This window comes from Alligator mississippiensis, chromosome 4, assembly GCF_030867095.1.
Source record: "Alligator mississippiensis isolate rAllMis1 chromosome 4, rAllMis1, whole genome shotgun sequence".
Classification (NCBI taxonomy): Eukaryota; Metazoa; Chordata; order Crocodylia; family Alligatoridae; genus Alligator; species Alligator mississippiensis.
The window spans coordinates 48698677-48720249 of record NC_081827.1 but is presented as its reverse complement, the minus strand read 5'-3'; the positions used below and the strand labels follow the sequence as shown (position 1 = coordinate 48720249).

Below are 21573 nucleotides of genomic sequence, written 5' to 3'. Positions count from 1 at the left end.
GAATAACCAGAGGATTTCCTGGCCAAAGAGTTGGGAGAATAGAAGCCCTGGCAGTTGCAGCTTGCTGAAGCTTCCCTGCCTGCCATTCTCCTGGGTCTGTCAGGGGGTAGGGACAGACATTACACATAAGCCAGTTTAAGTGGTCAGAAACTGGTTTAAACCTGTAACAGAACATAAGTTCAGTGCACATAAACCAATTTCAAAATGGCTGAAACTAGTTTAAGATAAACCTGGTTGAATGTAGTATCAGACTTAACTGATTTGGGTCAAACTGGTTTATGCAGTGTCTGTCCCAGACCTGTTCCTGGTTTAAATTAAAGCAGAGTCCCCCAGCATCCCAGATGCTTTGCAGCCCTTGGCTGCACTGTCTGCTCCACAGAACAGGGCTGGTCCTGTCTCTCTGCCCCCTAGGTGGAGCTCTGGCGGAAACTGCAGGCACAGCAGGATCTGCCTGGCTTCCCTGTGCCCCCCCACCCCTGTGCTTGCTGCTCACTGTTCAAGCAGGGATCACCCCCTCCCACCCCTCTCCCACAGCATGGACCTCAGCCACATGGACCTTAGGCATGTGATATACTATCTAATGCTGAGAGGTGTGTATGTGTGTGTGTGTGTGTGTGGGTGTCTTCAGTTTCACTGGGACAGGCAGACAGAACAGTGCCCACTTAGGGCTTTTTGGAGCTAATCAACAGGTCAGCTGGTAATGTCTTTCTGTTCCTTCCTTGGAAAACGCTGTTTAAGAAGAGCTTGAACTAATGAGAGAAGCTTTTGTTTTGTTGATGGGCTGCCAAACGCTGTGTTATCAGCTCTCTGCTGGCTCCCTCACTTGTTAGGTTTGCAGACAGTATGAAGAAGCAGAGAGAGGGAGATTGAAAAGCTCTGTATCATCAACAGATGGATGCATGCCCCCCCCCCCCCGCCACCCGTTTGCCTCAGAGTCCTAGCCAGGGTCTGGGGTCTAGCAACACTCCCACCCCTTGAGCAGTGAGTGGGGAAAAGCCTGGGACTGCAGGTGGGATGGGGGTTTACACCCCTCCCTAATCACAGCGTCTTGCCCAGGTCCCCCCTCAGCTCAGCACTGAGGAAGAGAAGGGCTGCTCTAGTGCCCCTGGCTTCTAGGCTGAACCACTGCAGGTTTGTGCCTGCATTTCCTCAGTCCAGAGGGAATGTCTGTGTAGTTGCAAACTGCAATCTAGGCAGGTTAGACTAATTTGCAAAGATTGAATCAATTCATGTTCAGGCTTTTTGAATGTCTGTCCCTAGCCAGGGAGCCTGGAGTTCCCTAGCTCTGGTACAGTCTGTATGATAGGGCTATCCCAGAACCAGGAACCCTGGAAATTAGGCTTCTGACCAGAGCTTGAGTCAGCTAGCTGGAAACTGGGTCGGTTGCTAATGAAATTAGTTAGCTTCCAGTAAACATTCCTGTTTTGATGAATTGGCATTTTCTGTAGCAACCAATTTGTCATAAAACTTCCAGCCAGCTCTACTCCTGTAAACAGCAGCCAGCCTTGCTATCCTGAAAGGTGCGTCTATATGTACAATTAATGCAAAGCAATAAACCCTGGAATTTATTGCTCCTGGACATACTCTTTCAACAGGCACCTGGGACTGCAAGACATTGAACTGGGTCAGAGCAGCCCCAGTTGGCAGGAGGCCCTGGAGGTCAGCCTGACAGCTTGGGACTGCCCCCCCTCCCAGCTCAACATGCTGTGGAGGGGCTGGTTGGGGCATGAGGGTGCTCCAGTGTGGGGCTAGCTGGCAGGTACCACCTGCACTGAAGCACCCTTGTGCCCCAGCCAGCCAGGTTAGTGTCTACACATGTGCTGCTGCAGGGTAAAAAACTCAGCAGCAAGATAGTACTTGTAAATACAAGTACTATTCTGCTATGGAGTTAGTTAGTTTACTCCAGCCTAATTGCCTTGTATATGTAGATGCTGAGATGTTTGGTGCAGAGCTAATTAGTTAACTGTGCAGTAGATAGCTCATGCAGATGTGCCCAAAGGGTAGCATGCATGCTAACTCCCATGGAGAGGCAGGCCATTCTTTGATGTTTCTTGTACTTGCCAAGTAGCAAGCAGGGACTGATTCAGATTAAAAATATCAATTCTGGGCCCCCAGATATAAAGATCAGTTTATATTGTTTGGTTCTGAATCCAGTTTACTGCTTGTGTCAAAAGACATGCCAGGCAAACATCATTTAAAATTTGCAGCCTGCCACTCAAGGGCCCACTCCATTCCATTGAGGGGAGATTCTTAAGCAGATGCTTGTGTCTTTATTTGTTTTCTTATTCTTGCTGTTTAGTTTTCTGTGATAACATACTTACATTTTTTTCTATGGTGCTTTTGTGGTGAAGGCTGTTGATATTAATTCACACTGATTAAATCAGAATACCATCTTTAGACTTTTCTCTGGAAGTATTTAAGAAAGTGTGCATTTATGTATAGGTAGCTTGGAATTAGGCTTTGCTTGACAGCTGACAAACCCACAACGTTAAGTTGTAAGATTCAGAGTGGAGGGCTAATGACATGAAAACCATGGGATTGCATAGCGTCTGGGTGGTAGATGGCAATGGCACTGGGTTTCTTCAAAAAGTTCACAGATTTTGGTTTACTAGAAGGATCATTAGTTTCCCTGATGTGGACCAGATACTGACAGGTGGAGCGATATGTACACTAATCCATTGCCAGCTATAGCTAAGAGTGAAGGAGACTTTGTGAAGTGACAGTAACTTTAGTTTCTGACTGGTGAATTTGATTATTTACATACTGAAGAGAAGAGTTTTGGAAAACACTGGGCATGTCTATATGCCAGCTTAAATTTATTGCACAGTAAGTTACTGTACAATAAGTGGGAATAGGTCGGTGTCTACCCTTGCAGGTGTGTGTACACAAGCACATTAACTCCATGTGTGGGCTGACTTGGGACTAAATTTGGGACTAACTTTAGTCCCAAGTCAGTCCACACACACAGTGTTACTGCACAGTAAGGCTTCTACACATGTATTACTGCACTAATTGGGTGTAAATTTGATACCTGCATGATGCAGGTATCAAATTTATGCTGAAGTCAAAATAAGTCACCATATTTACTGCGCAGTATGGGCATGCATGTGCATATGCATGCCCATGCTGTGCAGTGATTTAGGTTACTGCACAGTAAATGTAGTATATGTGCCCACTATGCATCCTAGCCATATGTGCCCACTGTGCATCCTAGTCCATCTCCAAACAAAACTTGTTCACTTAAGGGGTTACCTCTCCTGCATATTAATGAAAAAGAGTCCAAAATGTCACTGCCCAATGCACAGCCTTAGCCAACTGGCCGGCTGCTCAAGGACTGCTTTTCTTACTACCCATCTCAGATTGTATCTCACTCTTATCAGAGATCTAATTCTGTCTCCCCTATATTTTGAGTCTAGTAAAACACACTTGTAACTCAGCAGTAATTTCAGCTCCCTTCATGGTCACAGTCCTTACTAACAAGGCAGGAAAACAGAAGAATTCTGCTGTTGTGCCACAGAAAGATCTGTTTGGACATACCTCCATCCCCTCTCAACAGCTGATATGTCCCACTTGCTTCTAAACTGGTTCTGTGAAGTACTGGAGTATGTAAGGGAAAAGTGCAGACTTGGTGGGCAAAGTCTTGACTTTAAATACATTTAGGCAATATCAATGGGAATTACAGGTATGTGGCCAAAAGCAGTCACCTGCTCACTTTCCTACCTTAGGCTTTCAGACTCAACATTATTAGTCATTTTGGAAAGTAATGACAGACATTGATGGAAAAAAAGAATATGGTTGAGTCCATTTTTAACTCCATTTCTGTTACCATTTATCAAGGTTCATTAGACTTGGAACAGTGAACCACTGTGCTTTTTTTTTTAACAGAACTGAACTTAAGCTGACCCGAAAAGCTGCTTATGTGAGATATTTCAACAGTTCAACCTTCTTCTTTTCGGGGTTCTTCGTGGTGTTTTTGGCTGTGCTTCCCTATGCACTGACCCATGGAATTATTATCCGAAAAATATTTACCACCATCTCCTTCTCCATTGTTCTTCGATTGGCAGTAACTAGGCAGTTTCCAGGGGCTGTTCAAACCTGGTATGACTCTCTTGGAGCAATAAACAAAATACAGGTATGGTACATAAACTGAGATCTTTCCGGGGACATAAACTAATCTTTTATAGTACATTATCTCATCAGTTGATCAGCAAAAACACACTGATGTAAACTTACAGCATAAACTATTGATTGGTTTAACTACACTCATTAAATGTCATTATAAATCCTATCATTTTGCATATGTTTTGTCAGTATCCATAGGGTTAGGTCAAAAGTCTAAGGCCACCTGAGAACTATATTGTTTAAAGAAAAACACTTCTAAGTTACTACTGAATCATCTGAAGAATAAGATTCCTAAATGTGAACGTGACAAAATGGCTTGTCCAACAGGTGCTGCAGCCCGCACTCACCCACTCTTCTCAAAAGGAATTTTCTGTGGGAAAGTGAGATTAACTTGGGTTTTTATAGATTGTATCATTTTAAGTGCTATTTAAAGTCTATCTTGGAAGAAGGAATTCTTTATTGCTTTATGTCCAAATCCCAGTGGTGCACTTTGTTAAAGTTATTTAAGAAAAAAATATTTAGTGAGGAGAAGAGTGAAAAGCGAAGGTAAAGATCAACCAGGTTGAGATCCCACGCCTGGACACTCACCACATCATTGTGCCAGATCCCAATTCACTGGACCGCTTTACTCTAAATTTCTCTATGTCTCAGTAGGCTGCAGATATTTTTCTTCTCTCGTCCTTTCAAGGCACAGTTCCTAGACAGGCACTCTGTCTGTTACCCCTTCATGGACATGGGAAGCCCAAGTGTCCTAGGTCCCACCTCAAGATGCTGTATTAGTTTAAAAATGACTGATCATAGAACTCCAGCTAGTGTGGACATTTGAGAGTTTTTCTTTTTTCTTTGTACAGAATTTTTGAACAAGGTTGCTATTTACTTAATAGAATAAAAAGCACATCTGGTACATAGAAGCACAAATAGGAAAAAACACTTTTTTTTTTTTTCTTCCTCAGTTTCTTTATCACACTGGAGAGTCCCCTGGTTTGGTTTAAGTTTCTTCTGGAATAGTCCACATCTCATGGTTTTTCAGAATCATGCAGTCTTCCTTTATCATCTTACTTTCTCTGACTGAGGGTTGACTCCAAAGCTCAGTTGGATCTTCCCCCAGTTTGCTGCAATGAAAGCCTGTCTATCCTTTCTCTTCTCTTGCCTGAAGTGCCCTGTTTGGCTCTGTGAGGCTTTACCTGCTGTTGCTTTTATAATTCCTTTTCCAAGCACTTGCTGTCTCCTCTGCTTGCCTGTTCTATTTGTGAAATTTCTACTCTGACTCCTTTGCGAGGATCCTGAAGAGGGCCTTGATCAATCTTATTTTCTATTCCTGAAACTCCCTCAGCATACTTATTGTATTGCCTAGGTAGATACCTGTATTTAAAGATCAGTGAGCCTTAATAAGCAACTCAGAGGTGGCTACATAACACTCAATTCATGCTTTGCATCAGATGTAACTATGTAACACACAACTGATGCCACTCCTTACCCCTTGGGAAAATATTTTTAACCACTTGACGTCAGATAGCAAGCAGCCCAAGTCTGAATGTCCAGCTTCTCCCAGTAATGCTGTAATAACAAAGATTTTGTGTGTAACCTAGTTTGCATGTGCATATTTTTATCTTGCTAATGGACTCCTGAGTTAATCAAGATAGGAATGAATAACTATTTTATTTCTTTGTTTATCAAGGGTATGATATATTCTAACATATTCCATAAAACAAAATTTTGTGTAAAAAGAATTTAGATTGGTGACTTGCCATTGCCAACACAAGCCTAAAAAAACAAGGAAATGCCAAACTTTTCTTAAGTCCTCTTTATAGTCACAGTATGTTTCCATGGTGACAGCACCTATATATCTACTTTCAACCATCAACAGAAAAGGAAATGCATTAGATGCAACATACTCACCTGTCTTTCACTGAAATGCAAAAATGTAATAATTTCAGTAGTATGAGCCAGTACTTGATGTTGACTTGTATGTACAGATTAAGTGTGCTGTGTGTTATGTTATATTCTTAATGGTGGAAGTGGTTTAATACCGTTTGCTATAATATTCTGTCTTTGCATTTCTAGGACTTCTTGCTAAAAGAAGAATATAAGACATTGGAGTATAATTTAACAACAACTGGGGTTGAGCTGGACAAAGTAACAGCCTTCTGGGATGAGGTTAGAATATTTTAAAGTCGTATCCAAATAAAATAAGATTATTAAAAAAAAATTGACCTTCACAGTTTTCCATTAATTACAGAGAATAATAAAAAGTCCAAACCAAGACCTCCTTCTGGGTCATCTATTCTTGCCTCAGTGCCCATGCACTAGTTCAAGACTATCTGCTGATGAGCTCCCTGTGAAGGGGAAAACAGTTTATTGATTTGACTAGCCATATCAAAGAAGGAAAGCTTGCTTTTTGGCCAGTGGGATTGATAGAAATGTGGGTTGCCTTTGAAAAGTCATGTTAGGATTTTCTTAGGTAAAAAATGTTGGAGGAAGCACTTATTCCATTTTGGCAGCCTCTTGTTGGTTACTCCTGATTTATATTTGCATGGAATCATAAACAGGCTGCAAAGTTTTATAGACATGGAAAAAGCAGTTGAATGTGTTTTTGCTTATCTTCCCCAGCAATGGCAGACAATATATATATATATTGCAGTAATATATATAAAGCAGTAATAAAGGAGAGTGTAGATAGGAAAACTAATGTTAGAAGCATAAGTGCATACCTAAACCAAATAATACAGTTCTACAATATTATATAGATGTCTTCATATATTTGTCTTATATGTGCACTTCTTTGAACTTATATGTTTTTCAGGGAATTGGAGATCTTTTTGTAACAGCAAAGCAAGAAAATAACAACCGAAAAGTTTCTGGCAATGATGACAGTCTCTTCTTCAGTAACTTCCCATTTCATGGAACTCCAGTTCTTAAGGATATAAATTTTAAGATTGAGAAAGGACAGTTACTAGCTGTTTCTGGCTCTACTGGGGCAGGCAAGGTATTCCAAATTCCAATTCATTGATAAAAATATATCTATAAGTGCTGTAAAGTTGAATTCTTAAATGTTAAATATAATATAATGTTAAATAATGGTGTATGCTCAGGCATAATCATCTCAAATTGTGCTGTCTACTAAAGTTAAGCCTTTAGGAGAGAGTATCTAGTTTGAGTGGAATGGCCAAAAGATATATATTATATTTTTAGCCCTAGGTTAATGTAGGAATATTTTGCTGGTTGTTTTCTTTATACACAAGGAAGCATAAGCTCAGGAAGAAGCTAGTCATTTACATGGGGGAAACCCCTCCCTATGTTTAGGAAAGAAGAAAAACCTTGTAAAAGTAACAAAATCTGTATCCCTAGTGAAGACTGTAGAAAAGTAATTGTTACCATTACAATTTTCTTGCCTTCAAAAACAATATTCTGAAGAGCCTAGCAATAGATAACCAAATCATTCAATATTAGAGAGAGGAGATAGACAGTTTTTCTATCACGCAAAGCTGAGAGATAGAGAAGTATCAGATAACTTATAGTTTAGTGGTTAGACCCTCACTTTGTATGTGGGAGACTTAGGTTCAGGTCTTTGCTCTGCCTAATATACGCCATGGAATTGAACCTAGTCTTCCTTTAACTCAGATGAATAACCAGGCTATTCTGAGGGTAGTGTTCTAGGGACTGGAGGATAGATTTCCTGCATCCCAGGTGAGTACCACTACCACCTGTCTATTCTGCAGATGGTATCTATCTCTGTCTAAACTCTGAGCTGAGAAACCTTTCTGATGAAAGTCTCATTGAAACTTTCATGTTTCCAACAAAAAAAAAATCCTGACCAGTTCTAGTGCAATTAGTTTGCACATAGCACACCTGATCAGGCTGTTTACAGCAGATAATGACTAAGGCTATGGACAAGTGTTCAGTTGCAGCACTGCAAATTTCCTGGAATAAATGCCACTACTTGAACAGTCCTAGAGAGAGCTGAGATTGTTCAAGTGATTGTGAGAGCAGAGTCCCCACCAGGCTCCCTGACATCTTGTCACTAGGTGGGCTATTAGGGAGTCAGCCATTCTCCCCCTCTACCTTCCCCTTGGAGGAGAGGGCGAGAGTGGAGGACTGGGATACTGGGGGGCCCTAGGGACCCACGTTACACTGCATGAAGCAAACAGGTACTATATGTGGTGCTAGAAAACATTCTGTTTCTGGAGATGTTGCTGTTTGAAAGAGGAATTGTTATACTTTTTGAAAGAGGAATTGTTATATTTTTTTCATCACAAATCATTAGAACAGCTGTATGTTCAATCTTTGTTCTGGAAACTGCATATTTCCCATCAAATGTAACACTTGTATGCTGCAAGAGTGGCCCTATTGTGTCCACTGTGACTGCTTGTGGAGAAAGGGTTGACAGTCTGGCTCAGTCTGTAATAATGTCATACATTGGGCATCAGTTCTACCTCTCAGTTTGCAAATTATTTGTGTACTGATTTGTCTTCCTTTTTCCCCCCTTTTTTCTCTATTGATTATGTTTTTTTGGGTGATACTCTTGGTTGACTATAAAATCAATGGTAAACTTCCATGAACAGTAGTGCCAAGGTATCAAGAATTCGGCTTAAGTACTGATATCAGTAAGAATTATATGATAGACTGAGTACATGATGATAAGCTGGTAACTATGCCAAAGTTTCTGCTTATGACTTTTAGCATATCCAAGAAGAGGCAGAAAAACATTTTCATGTAAAATGAACAAAACAATATTTTCGGCACGTTGTTTTAGTCCTATAAATCTAATATGGTTTGTACTATATTTTAAATACTTAAAATTTTAAACTAACAATTAATTTAAGTAAGAATGGTCAGATCTTTCTGTAGAATCCATTTATGTGAGACGGTTACAATAAAAACTATATCTAAAAAGATTTAGGAAAAGGAAACTATGATTTTTTCCTGAAAATATTTAACCTTTGGATTCTACTTTTGGTTAGGGTTGTTGTGGATAATCCATGTGCAAGTGAACTCTATGATCTGCCAAAACAGATCATATTCATGTTTTTGTCAATAATTAAAATCTGCTAAAAGTATTTTGTTGGACTTTCAAAATCAAAGACCTGTGACTTCAACTCTTTCTGAGTGCTTTTCCAGTAGACAATCTGGATGTGTTTTTACTACTATATTGGGCCTATGCATTCCGCTGTGAAGTGCCTCCCATATTTGCTCCCATTCAACATGCCTCAACTTGCCAAAATGAGGTAATATAGTTTTGTTAAACCTGTTCCTGTTGTATGCCCAGTCCCACTCTTGGACTCTGGCTCAGACATGCTTATTGGCACTTACTAAGTGTCACTCTAAGGCCTCATTCTGGTTTGGCGTGTGCAAAGCAGGACTGAATTTGTAAGCATGCAACAGAGCAATGCCCCCAGGCACAGCAGGGTGGCAGTGCTGACACACCCTTTCGTTTACGTCAGCTGCATGTACTATATGGTTAGTCCTATGAAAGACCAGATACTGTGTAACCTAATGAAATGGGCTTTTTGTAAAAGTCAGTGCTGGGACAGGGGGATGAAATACTGCCCCAGATATCTGTGAATATTGGATTATCTATCTGAGTCTCTAGGTGTGACATCATGAAACTGTGACTTAAAAAGATTTATGGAGGTTTTGGCAATTACATCCCAGATGAGTTAGTGATAAGAGTGCCATTGGAAGGTCTTATATAACATACATTTCCTGTATTTCTCAACTCTATTCTTTGATCAGGCATCTGGCAATGTGTGACAAGGTTACCACAGGCTACTGATTAACTTTGAAATTATAACATGTCAGTATTGAAATTGCAATTGATTTTTTTATGAAGGGAAATAGTAGCCATGCTTGTGTCATGTATTCATGTAGTTGCGTTAACAGTCACAGAGGAAAAAGCAGATCAGACCGAGTTGTTTATGTGAATAATTAAACACACATTAAGAAATTATATTTTTCAAGGTTAAACAAATAGAAAGCTTTCTCAGGCTATGTGACAGCAACAGACAGTGCAAACACATTTTGTGTTGTATTGTGAAAAAAGAAAATAAATTAGACATAGTAATGACTAATGTCAACATTAGCAATAACTTCCTCCCACTTTCTTCTCTCTTTCCTACATGTAAACACACATGAAGAGGCATACACATGCATGCCCATGTACATGCACACACACACACACACACACACACACACACATTCTTACCTTGTGAAAAGACTGTAGGTCTGATTTTAAAATATGTGCCTATTTACAGGTGCACTTGATTTACGGATGCATGGAATTGCCATAATTATTCATGCTAATTGGTATTATTTGTGGAACTGGCATACTGTTTCACTTGTAAACCAATATAAAAAGACTACTTCAGTGATATTTTATTTAAAAGATAGTTTTGCTGGTCTAAAGTATTTTGATCTTTGGTCTTTCACCAGAACATCCCGTGAGCTATCTTCAGTGCAGCAACCAATAAGAATGCAAAATTCACAGTAACCATTTTAGAATGCCTAAGGCGTTATGTACAATTTCCTTAATTTATTGAGTGTGGCATTTTTTCCAGTTTGGAGCCTTTTGGTTCCTACTATGCATTACTTCAAGCTCCTGCTAAATGCAGCTTAGGTTACATGGACTTTCTATTCAAGATGAATGCACCATAAAAGAATCATGGAAAGCAGAGATGGAAGGGGCAACAGGTGATCATCTAATAACCTATGGCCCACAGGCTGAATCTAGCTTGAGGACATGGGGCTTTGTCCACAGGGGTCTTCTCCCATGCCATATTGGGAAAAAGCAGCAGTGGCAGTTGGGTCTTATCACCCACCCAGCTGCCTGCCTCTGACCTGAACTGGGTCATTACATCTTGCAACCTGAAAAGATGGTTGTTTTAATCCTTTCTCTTGTCCCAAGAGGATCAGTTTCCAGATATTCCTGCAAAGATTATTCTGACTGATATTTTGCTAACTTTCTCTTGAAACCCTGCAAAGACGGAGAATTCCAAACCTTATTCTGCTTAATTAGTCTTGGAATTAGAAAATTTTCTTGACATCTAAATTAAGTCTTCCTGTTTCATTATAAGGCCATTAATTTTTGTTCTGTTCCCAGTGGACCTGAAGAACAATTTATAATTTTCCTCTTTGAAGTAAACTTTGGTATAATTAAAGACTGTTCATTACAGTTCCCCATAGTTTTTTCCTGTCTAGACTAAACTCATCCATTTCTTTCAATCTTTTCTCAGAGGTCATGTTTTTGTTACTGTTGTCTAGACTTTCTACAGATGGTCTTGAAATGTGGTGCCCAATACTGGACACAGCATTCCACCTGAAGCTTCATCAGCGCTGAATAGAGTGACCAAATTAGTTCACATATGAGACTGCTGTTTATACATCCCAGCATGGGAATACACAGACAAATAGTGGCTGGTGTCTCAACATTATGGCATGAATATGAACTCCTGTTTAGTTTGTCATCTACTATAACTCCCAGACCTGTATTTGCAGCACTGCAGCCTACCCAGTTATTCTCCATTTTGTACATGTGTACCTGATTATTTCTAAGTGTAGTGCTTTGCATTTGCTGTCATTGAATCTCATCTTGTTTATTTCAGATAGCTTCTCCAATTTGTCAAAATCATTTTGTATTCTACTCCTGTCCTTCAAAAGTGTCTTCATCCCCTCCCACTTTGGTATATGTGCAAGCTGAATAAGTTTATTTTCTGTTTTATCATTCAAGTCATCATTAATGAAAAGAGTGAACATACCAAATCCAGGACAGATCCTTGCACAATTTCACTTAATACATCCTTCAAGTGTAAAGTGAGCCACTGATAACTGCTCTGAGTGTAGTTTTACAACCAGTTGTGGACCCACATTGTAGTATTTTTCTTGTTTACTTAAGAGGGTTTTATATGCAACTGGCAAAGATATATCTTCTGTTTCTTCCCTATCCTAAAGGCCTGTTACCGTGTCGCAGAGTGTGACTTGTTCTTGACAAATCTGTATTTGCTGGGCTTATACTGGATTTACTTGAATCTAAGATGACCCTAAATTTAACATTAAATTTTTTTATATTTAAGATATAAATTTGTTATAATTTTCCTGTATAGAATTTAAGTATTGGGGTTTCAGGGTTTTTGGTTGTAGCTATGTTGGTTGAAGGACACAGGCAGGCAAGCTTCTTTGAGTAGATGTGATATCTTTTATTAGACCAGCTGAATAGTTAGAAAAAAGTTATTTGCAAGCTTTCTGGCACAAGCACACTTCTTCACCCTTGAAGATCTCAGACTAGCAGAGGCTCCCTATGCCTGAAGAAGGGTGCTTGTGCCCAAAAGCTCGCAAATAACTTTATCCAACTACTCAGTTGGTCTAACAAAAGATATCACATCTACCCAAAGAAGCTTGCCAGTATTGGGGTTTCTTTTAATTCATCCCCCACACCACTGCAGGGGGTAGGCAGGTGGTGTGGCTAGATCAAGCAGCTTGACCCCTGCTTGTGCCTGCCCCCTTGCCATCTGCCCCGTGCTTGCCCCTCACAGCCTTAGCCCCTTCTTCCCCAGCCTCTACTTCCCCATTCCTCCTCCCAGTGTCTGCTGCTTCCTGCCCCCAGCCTCAGCTCTCCACTCCCTTCCCACCCCAACCCCCCTTACCCTTGCTCTTTGCCAGGAGGCTCTGCCCCTAGTCTAGCCAGAGAGATGAAGCACAGCCCCAGGCCAGCCCTTGTAGCAGCCATGTGGGCTGTGCACTGCTGCTATAGTGCTCTAGGCTGCAGAATGCATGGAGCCTGCCAGCGTGGAGCAAGGGTAAAGTGGGAAGGAGAGGGGAAGATGGGAGAGCAGAGGCTGTGTGGGATGGGAAATGTGCGGGGAGAGGCTGTAGAGGGGAGATTGCAGGGTGCAAAGTTTGCGGGGGGTAAATACAGTAATATTCTAATCTTTTAGGTGCTTACTAATAGAAGTTTATTGGTTCCAGGAATGGAAGATAAGCTGACTAGCCTATGTATAATTTATTCAGGCCATCTTTTTTTCCCTTTTGAAAAGATAGATGCTATGTTTACTTTTCCAGTTCTTTAGAACCTCACACATCTTCCAAGAGTTCTCAAAGAAAGTCACCAGTTATCCAGCTTTCTAAGTATTCAGTGGTGAAGTTCCTTAGGTTCAGTTGACCTGAAAAAAACTAGGCTTTCAACTAATCTTTTAACTTGTTCCTTCTCTTTTCTAATTCAAGTTTTTAATATCTTGTTACTGATGTGAACTATAATCATCTGGTCATAGTAACGTTTTTTAGTAAAGCACAAAAGACATTAAATACTTTGGACTTCCTAGCACCATTACTAGTCTTTTCTCCTCATTAAGTAGCAGACCAACTGCTTCCTTTTTCTTACTACTACTATAAACCTAGAATGTTTTCTTATTAGCTTTTACATCCCATGCTGGCTGTACCCATTTCTGTGCCTTGGCCTTTGTGATCTTGTTGGTGCAAACTCATCTTGAACATTGGTATTCATCCTTAGTGATTTGACTTAGTTTTCATTTTTTGTTCAATTCCTTTTTGAGTTTCAGGTCATTCAGTAACTCGCAACTTATCCAGTTTGGCCTTACATTTTATTTGCACTAGAATAGTTTGTGTGTGCGCCAGTGAAACTACCAAATCTCTTAGACATCTTTTTTCCTTAAACTTGTTTCTCATGGGATCTTACCTGCCAGTTTTCTGTGTTTACTGAAGTCTGGTTCTTGGAGACCATTGTCTTTAGTCTGCTGTTTTCTCTTTTCTCATAAGAATTGTGAACTTTATCATATTATGAAAGACAACCCAAGTTATCTTCCACCTTCATTTTCTTAACTAGATCATTTCTTGGTCAGAATCAAATCTAGAAGTGCCTCCCATTTTCTTCACCTTCTGTAACAAGAAGGTGTACCTGATATATTCCAAAACCTTTGACAGTGCCCTATTATATTGCTTTCTCAACAGATGTCTGGGTAGTAAAAGTCCCTGATTACTACCAACAGCTGTACTTTCCCTGGTTCTGTTAATTGATCAAAAAAGCTTCATTCACCAGATATTCCTGCTTTAATAATCTATAGTAGGCGGTGACATTTTCCTGTACCTTTTTCCTTTTAACTTCACCCAGAGTCTTTAAACAGAACTGCCTTCTGCTACATTCTGGACCTCAAACCAATGGATAGATTTTTGATGTGCAAGTTAAACACCTTTTCCCTTTTTCCCCTGGCTGTTCTTCCTGAATATAACGTACCCTTCTATACCTATATTCCAGTCCGATGACATATTCTATCAAGTCTTTCTGATGCCAGCTAAGTCATAATTTTGATTATGTTCTAGGATGGGGGGCAACATTTTTGGCAGCCATGCCGCAAATTAGCCCTGCACCCTTCCCAAGTGCCACTCTGATCCCCTTCCTCAATCTGATCTGCTGCTCTACTTTCTGTTCCCTACTCTGTGCTCCCAGCCTGATCTTCTGCTCTGCTTTCTGATTCTTTCCCTGTGCCCCTGCCTCATCTCCTCCTCTGCTTTCAGCTTCCTGCCCTATTAGCTGTTTTGCTGCTGATATGCCCTATAACACATAAACACAGGCTGCCTATGGCCCTCATGCTACAGATTAGCCACCCGTGTTCTAGGATTTTAATTTTCTCCTATTCATTCCTCATATGTTTTCCATTAGCAAATAAACATCAAAGGTGTTCAGCAGATTGTTTTTCCTCTTGACCTTCTTATGAGCCTATTATGATTATATCCTGCATGGTTTGTGGGCCTTTGTCTATACCACTGTTGTTCATACTTACCTGTGGTCTTATGTTAACAGTTCCATTGGATATACTTTAAAAACCTCCTCACTAGGTAAGCAAGTTTGTGAGCAAAGAGGCTCTTCCATTTCTTGTTATATGTACCCAGTTTCTATTCAGCAGTCCTACTTCTTGGACTGGTGGGCTATGGGCTGCACACAGCACTTGAGGGGTTCAACTGAAGTCCCTAGCTCCTAGTCTGTGCACTGTTTCCTCCATTATTATCCTGCACTCCCTCCTTCAGCTTCCAATAACTACCCTTTCCGCTGGAGGCAGAGCTGGGTAGAACAGCCCATGGACCTGAGGGATTCCATGGCTGGGGGACTTAGGGTGACCCAGGGTGCTGGTGTAACTCAGTGGACAGAGGGTGCCTAGGGTGTGGCAGGGCTCACATGACCAATCAGAAATTGGACCAATCTAAAGCCCTGATCTAAGAAACCAAAGCCCTACCAGTAACGACATCTGTGCAGGATATGCCTAGCCTTTACCCTTGACCAGAAAGTTAAAGAGAACATCAACTGAGCCCCCAGCTCCTTCACTCCTAGAGCCTTGTAGTTGTGATGTGCTTAAGGACTGATGGTTTTGTTAATGTCCTTTTGGGTGATCAGTATTGGATAGTGGTCAAAGGGATGAATGAGTTTAAGCAACCTGTCCGTAATGTTCCTGTTTAGGGTTTCTGACAGATAGTACCACTTTCTGGATATCAAGTTAGGTCAGCAGATAGATGCTTTCATCCACCTCCAAAAAGAGTCTCAAAATACCATGATCTTTCATTTTCTCTTGGGAGTGGTGGCCAGGAACTTCTAAACCTTTGGGACATGACTCTTTTTTCGACACCTTTCATTCCTCGTTCATTGCCAGGACAGTGTACTAGTTCTTCCACAGATGGTAGTTGGTAGTTCTACTGCCAGAGGTAGCCAGCATCCTGTTCCCTTCCTGCAAAGCATCTAGTTTTTTCTCCTTTGCTGTTGGCTTCTGCAGCCCTCTCTAGTCAGCTAGCTTCCTCATCCTTGGAGGTCTCCAGGTGACCTGGACTGAGTTCCCAGATGCTCCTCAGCTGCCTGTTCCTGTAGTTCTCCCACCATTTTCTGAGAGATTCCATCAGCAGATGTCTCTCACATTGGATGGTTTCCCCTGCATGAATTACCTTAACAGGAATATGTAGGCAGGTTTCATTCCCTGTAAATCTAGACCAGAACCTCACAGAACCTTTGGAATCCGGCTACAGGAAGAGCTAGCAGTAGAGTGGCTTTGGCAATTGACCAACTGCTGTTCACTGTTGTCAAACTTTGTCTTAAAGCTTCCTTTTGAAACTACACTATTTGCTAGCAGATATATGTAGGAATTAATTATCAGAATGGCTCACGTATTTTTAGCATCTGTTGCAATTGTTGTGCAGATGTTTTTTGATACATTAACTAGCTATTGATCATTTTCAGACTTCTCTTCTGATGTTGATAATGGGAGAGTTGGAACCTTCAGAGGGTAAAATTAAGCACAGTGGAAGGATTTCCTTTTCCCCTCAAGTGTCCTGGATCATGCCTGGAACTATCAAAGAAAACATCATCTTTGGTGTGTCCTATGATGAGTACAGATATAAGAGTGTCATCAAGGCCTGTCAACTTGAAGAGGTCAGTGTTGCATGCTAATTCATTCTCTTACAATCTATGTGTAGAGATTAACTAAGCAAGACATCCTACAGTCATAACTGAGTCAAAGACTGAGTTAGTTCAACATCATGAATTATGTGACTTTCCAAACAAACTCATTGGTAGCAACTCTGAGCAGATGCTGCAGGTTCTAGATACAGGTAACCCAGACCCCACAGGGCTGTCTCAGGCATTACAAGACATGTGTCTTCCAGATGAGTTTTTCTATGACTTTTTTTTAAGAGTTGGTCAAAAGTTTTCTTTTCAACTTTTTCTTTTCAACTAAAATATTTTGTGGAAACAGAACTTCCATGAAAAATATAGTTCTCTTTAAATTTTGAAAGGTTTCTTAAACATCTCAAAGTTGAAAAAATATTCAGATTAAAAATGACAATATTCCTTCCAAAAACCTGAAGAATTTAAAGGAAAATATGAGGAAAACAGCCTTTTTATGTTTAAAAAAAATATTTACCTATTACTGCAGGATCCAGCTGTTATTTGATACAGTGAAGTAGGCTCCATACTGCACGATTTCTTTCTCCTACCAGAACACGGTCTCAAATGAGTGTTTTTATAGCACAGTGAAATCACGAAAGTATTGTACTCGAGCATGGCTGTGTTTAAATTTTTAAATCTTTTCACACCTACTGCCTTGTTAAGATAACGCCCTTTCACTTTAAAATATAGGTCAAAACAATAAATGTTTAAACTTGCCTAGCAAAACCTTTAGGCCATACAGCAAAAGTTATTTCTTTTATCTCCAGTCAAGCGAAAAAACAATAGCTAGGCTGTTTAAAAATAAGAGGATCACTGAGTACAATTAAATGATAAAGTAATCTTTTTTGTATGCTTAGAGGAAAAGTATTTTAGACCAGTGCTACTCAAAGTACAGCCAAAATTTTGATGGTGGCTAGGCACCTTTGGAACCTTTTGTAGTAGCAAACATGACCCTGGTAGACTGTATGCTGCAGTGTGATCCCTGGGTCCAGCTGTAAAATCTATAATTAAGCCCACAGATCCAAGAACCAAAAAACTGCTGCAATTCCAAACTCTGTTTCTTTTCAAAGGGAAAGCTACCTATTTCATGCACAAAGACTAGCTGTTCTTAGACTGAAAGGAAGTTTAAAAGTACTGTTCAGCCTCACTGCTGTTGGCTATTCTGCCCCCTCTGGTCTGATGTAAAAGCAAGATCCACTGTTGGGGGGAGGGAAAGGGGAGTGGAGAGAAGATAGAAGGGGATGATTTTGTAGACTGAGCTGGTGGGAGTGAGGTGAGAAGTCTGGTAGGACAAGGAAAAGCATTATTTAATCATTCCCCTCGGGAGTGTGAGTTACCACTCTGGCTAGGGACAGACATTCCAAAAGCCTGAGCCTGCATTGATTCAGTCTTTGCAGGTTAGCCTAACTTGCAAAGCTTGAACCAATGTGGAGGTGGATAGACGTTCCCTTTTTATTCCAGAAATCATAGAATCATAGGCACATGCCTGCAGTGGCTCAGGCTAGAAGCCTGGGGGCACTAGAGCAGCCCTCCATTCCAATATGCGGTGCTGAGCTGAGGAGGGCATGTGGCTAGGCCCTGTCAGGATGCTCTGATTAGGGAGGGGTCCCCTGCTCCTGACCAGGAGGGAGCAAGTAGGGAGTTGATAACAAAACATTGAGTTACACAGCCAGGAGTTACACAGGCAGCTGTTAGCATTTAGCAACCCAACAACAAAACAAAAGGATTTCTTATTAGTTCAAGCTCTTCTTAAACAATGTTTTTTCCAAGGAAGGAATGGAGGGACATTACCAGCTACCTATTGATTAGCTCCAAAAAGCCTTAAGTCAACACTGTCCTGTCTGCCTTTGTCTTGTCTCCCACAGCATGGACTGTAGCCAGCATGTGGTATGCTAGCTAATGCTGAGAGGTGTCTGTGTAAGGCAGAGGGGAAGGGGGAATCTCTGCTTGAGCAGGGAGTGGTGGTGGTGGTGGGGGGAGGAGCAGGAGGAAACCAGGCAGACAGTGTTGTATCTGCAGTCTCTGTGGGAGCTGCAGCCAGGGAGCATAGGAGAGGGGCCAGCCCTGCTGGGTGGAGCAGAGAGCAGAGCCACACCCAGGGTTGCAAAGCAACTGCGATGCTGGAGGATTCCGATTTAACTTAAATCAGGAAGGGGTCTGGGACAGACATTGCATAAACTGGTTTGACCCAAATCAGTTAAACCTGGTACTACATTCAATCAGGTTTATCTCAAACTGGTTTCTGCCATTTTCAGACTGGTTTATGTGCAATGAACATCTGTTCTGTTACAGGTTTAAACCAGTTTCTGGTCACTTAAACTAGTTTGTGTGTAATGTATCCCTAGCCTCTGTGAACAAAAAGATAAGACAGGAGGAAGCTTTGCTGTCATGTGGAGTCTGGACAAGCTGTACTGTGATCTAGAAGAAATCCAGCAAGAACACTTCCCATATGTGGTGTCTTATCATCAGAGGTATAGCTCAACAGTTTTGCATTGTGAGCAGCAGTGGTGCATGGGGCAGCAGCTGTGGCTGGGTCTCTGCCAGCAGTGGTGGTGGTTGCTATTTTTGTAGTTCTACTAAGTCAGCAGCCAGAGCTGGTATCCCAATTCACCCCATCTTAGTTATACTACTGATTATTCTTCTCCTCACTGGCTTTTCCAGCTTTCAAAGTAAGAGGAGAATTATGTTGAAAACCAAGTAGTAACTTCCTACTTATTCCCTTATGTATATCTTTCATGATTCTTGTGCATTGTTATACCATGATCTAACAAGCTAAGGAAATACAGACTAGATGAAATACTGTAAAGTGGGTACAGAACCAGTTGGATCATTGTGCTCAATGAGTCATCAATGGCTCAATGTCTAGTTAGGAGGATATATCAAGGGGGTTCCCCAGAGGTCTGGCTTCAGTCCAGTATTATTTAATATTTAATTAAATTAATGATTTGGAAGGTGAGATCAAGTGTATGCTTAGCAAATTTGAGGCTGACACCAGGTTGGGTGGAATTGTAGACACTGGAGCAAAGGGCTAAGACCCAGAATGACCTGGATAAACTGGAGAAATGGTCTGCAATCAGTCAGATGAGATTCAACAAGGACAAGTGGAAAGTCCTGCACTTGGGACAGAACATGTACAAATAAAGACTGGAAAATGACCTGCTAAGCTGCAGTACTGCAGAGAAAGACCTACAGTAGACCATAAGCTGAAAGAGCCAACAATGTTCTCTTGTTGGAAAAAAAGCCAGCAGCATCCTGGGTTGTATTAACAGGAGTATCAGTTGAAAATCAAGGGAAGTGATTCTGTTGCTCTGTTCAGCACTGGTGAGGCCTCACTTGGAGCACTGTGTACAGTTTTGGGCCCCATACTTCAAGAAGGAAATTGGGAAGAGTCCAGGAGCCCAGTGCAGAGCAAAAAAAAAATGATTAGAGGCCTGGGAAGCATGACTTAGGAGGAAGGGATGAAAGAACTACAACTGTTTAGTTTGGAGAGGAGAAAACTGAGGGGGATTTGATAGCAGTTTTTAAATATATGAAGGGCAATTACAGAAAGGAGGGAGATGGGCTTTTCTCTGTGGTGGTGTGGTAGGGGACAGGACTTGGAACAAAGATCTCAAGCTGCAGCAGAAGAAAATTAGGTTGTAGATTAGGAGGAATTTTTTGACTATAAGGATAGTCAAACATTTGAACAGGTTACCTAGAGTCTGACTGTGGAATTTTCATCCCTGGAAATTATTAAGAGCAGGTTGGACAGCTACCTGGTGGGATGGTTTAGTCAGGGATGATCCTACCTTGAGCAGAGGTTTGGACTAGATGACCTTGTTGAGGTCCCTTCCAGTCCTACTTTCCTGTGATCCTATGATCCGATAACTGTACCCCTGTTAGATTGGGATGGTATTGATCCTCACAACCCATAGGCATACCCAGAAGTTTTTGCCTCATGAGCTACAAACAGACATCATTTTTGTCATGGGGTCAGTTGTGTTGGGATATGTCCTGGTATAGCTGATCTGACTGATTGGCAGGTACAGACATTGCTCAGGGCTTCTGTTCTGTAGGATCAGGTTCCTGGTGCTCCTGGCACTCCATCATATGGGACAATGGCTCTTGGTGGCTGGCCCCAACACAAGGAACCCAATGTGTTTCCCTTTCTCAACAATTTGAAATGTGTACTCCAGCATCTCCAGCAAGGAAATCTGGGGCTTACATTTTTCATATAGAAGAGCAAGGGAACCACATGGGATTCCCAGCTGTGGCTTGTAGATGCATCCTGCAGGTGAATTCCCAGGGCATGCCTCTGCAAGCATGCATCAGGGGACCCTGTAGGGTTCCTTTGCTCTGCAGTGTGAAACTTGCACCCCGGAATTGCCTGTCTGGGTCAGCTGTAGAGTGCAGTCATTCCCAAACTATGGGGATTATGCCATAAGCAAGCAGGCTTCTTTTGCAATAAGGCATTGCAAACTGTTACAAGGAATTGTCACACAAACGTTTTGGGGCACTCATAGCATGACAAGGGGCGAGAATATTTCTTCACTCACAACAAAGGTGATGTCTGTTTGCACCTATGGAGGCAAGTGGTGTGTAACTCATGTGGCTTTTACAGTCTTATTACGACCTCTTACATATTACACTTTGAGTGAAGGAACTGCAGCAGGTTGTGGTTCGTACAGCAGCTATGTGAATGGGGAAAAGTGGGGTGAAAAGAACTCTTCCCCTTACTCTGCACCTGCAGAAGGGCCAGTCAAAATCTTGTGTGTAATTAGGGTTAAGTGACATTTTATCCCACATTCTATATTCTCATTACCACAACAACTAGAGGAAGAGGGGAAGCTATTTCATCTAGAGAGGAATTGGCTTCAACAAATCCTGTAGGTACAGAATGTTCCCTCTTTTATTTTCATCACATCCAGAACTCTGTAGGAGAGGCAACATGATGAAGTACATCAACATACTCTAGAAGGAAATTGAAGAGCCTACGTTCAATTCTTTTTCCCCTTGTAAACTTGGACCGGTTTTATGCC

The 21573-nt window shown here is 41.3% G+C and overlaps 1 protein-coding gene across 1 annotated transcript in view; it reads left to right on the top strand.

Annotated features, from left to right (window-relative positions):
• Nucleotides 1-21573, top strand: part of CFTR (CF transmembrane conductance regulator) — a 151656-nt gene that overhangs the window by 39825 nt on the left and 90258 nt on the right. Inside the window, exons 8-11 of the mRNA XM_019491251.2 lie at nt 3886-4132; nt 6187-6279; nt 6926-7108; nt 16349-16540. Of these exons, the coding sequence (XP_019346796.1) occupies nt 3886-4132; nt 6187-6279; nt 6926-7108; nt 16349-16540 (715 nt within the window). The remainder of the gene's footprint in view (nt 1-3885; nt 4133-6186; nt 6280-6925; nt 7109-16348; nt 16541-21573) is intronic.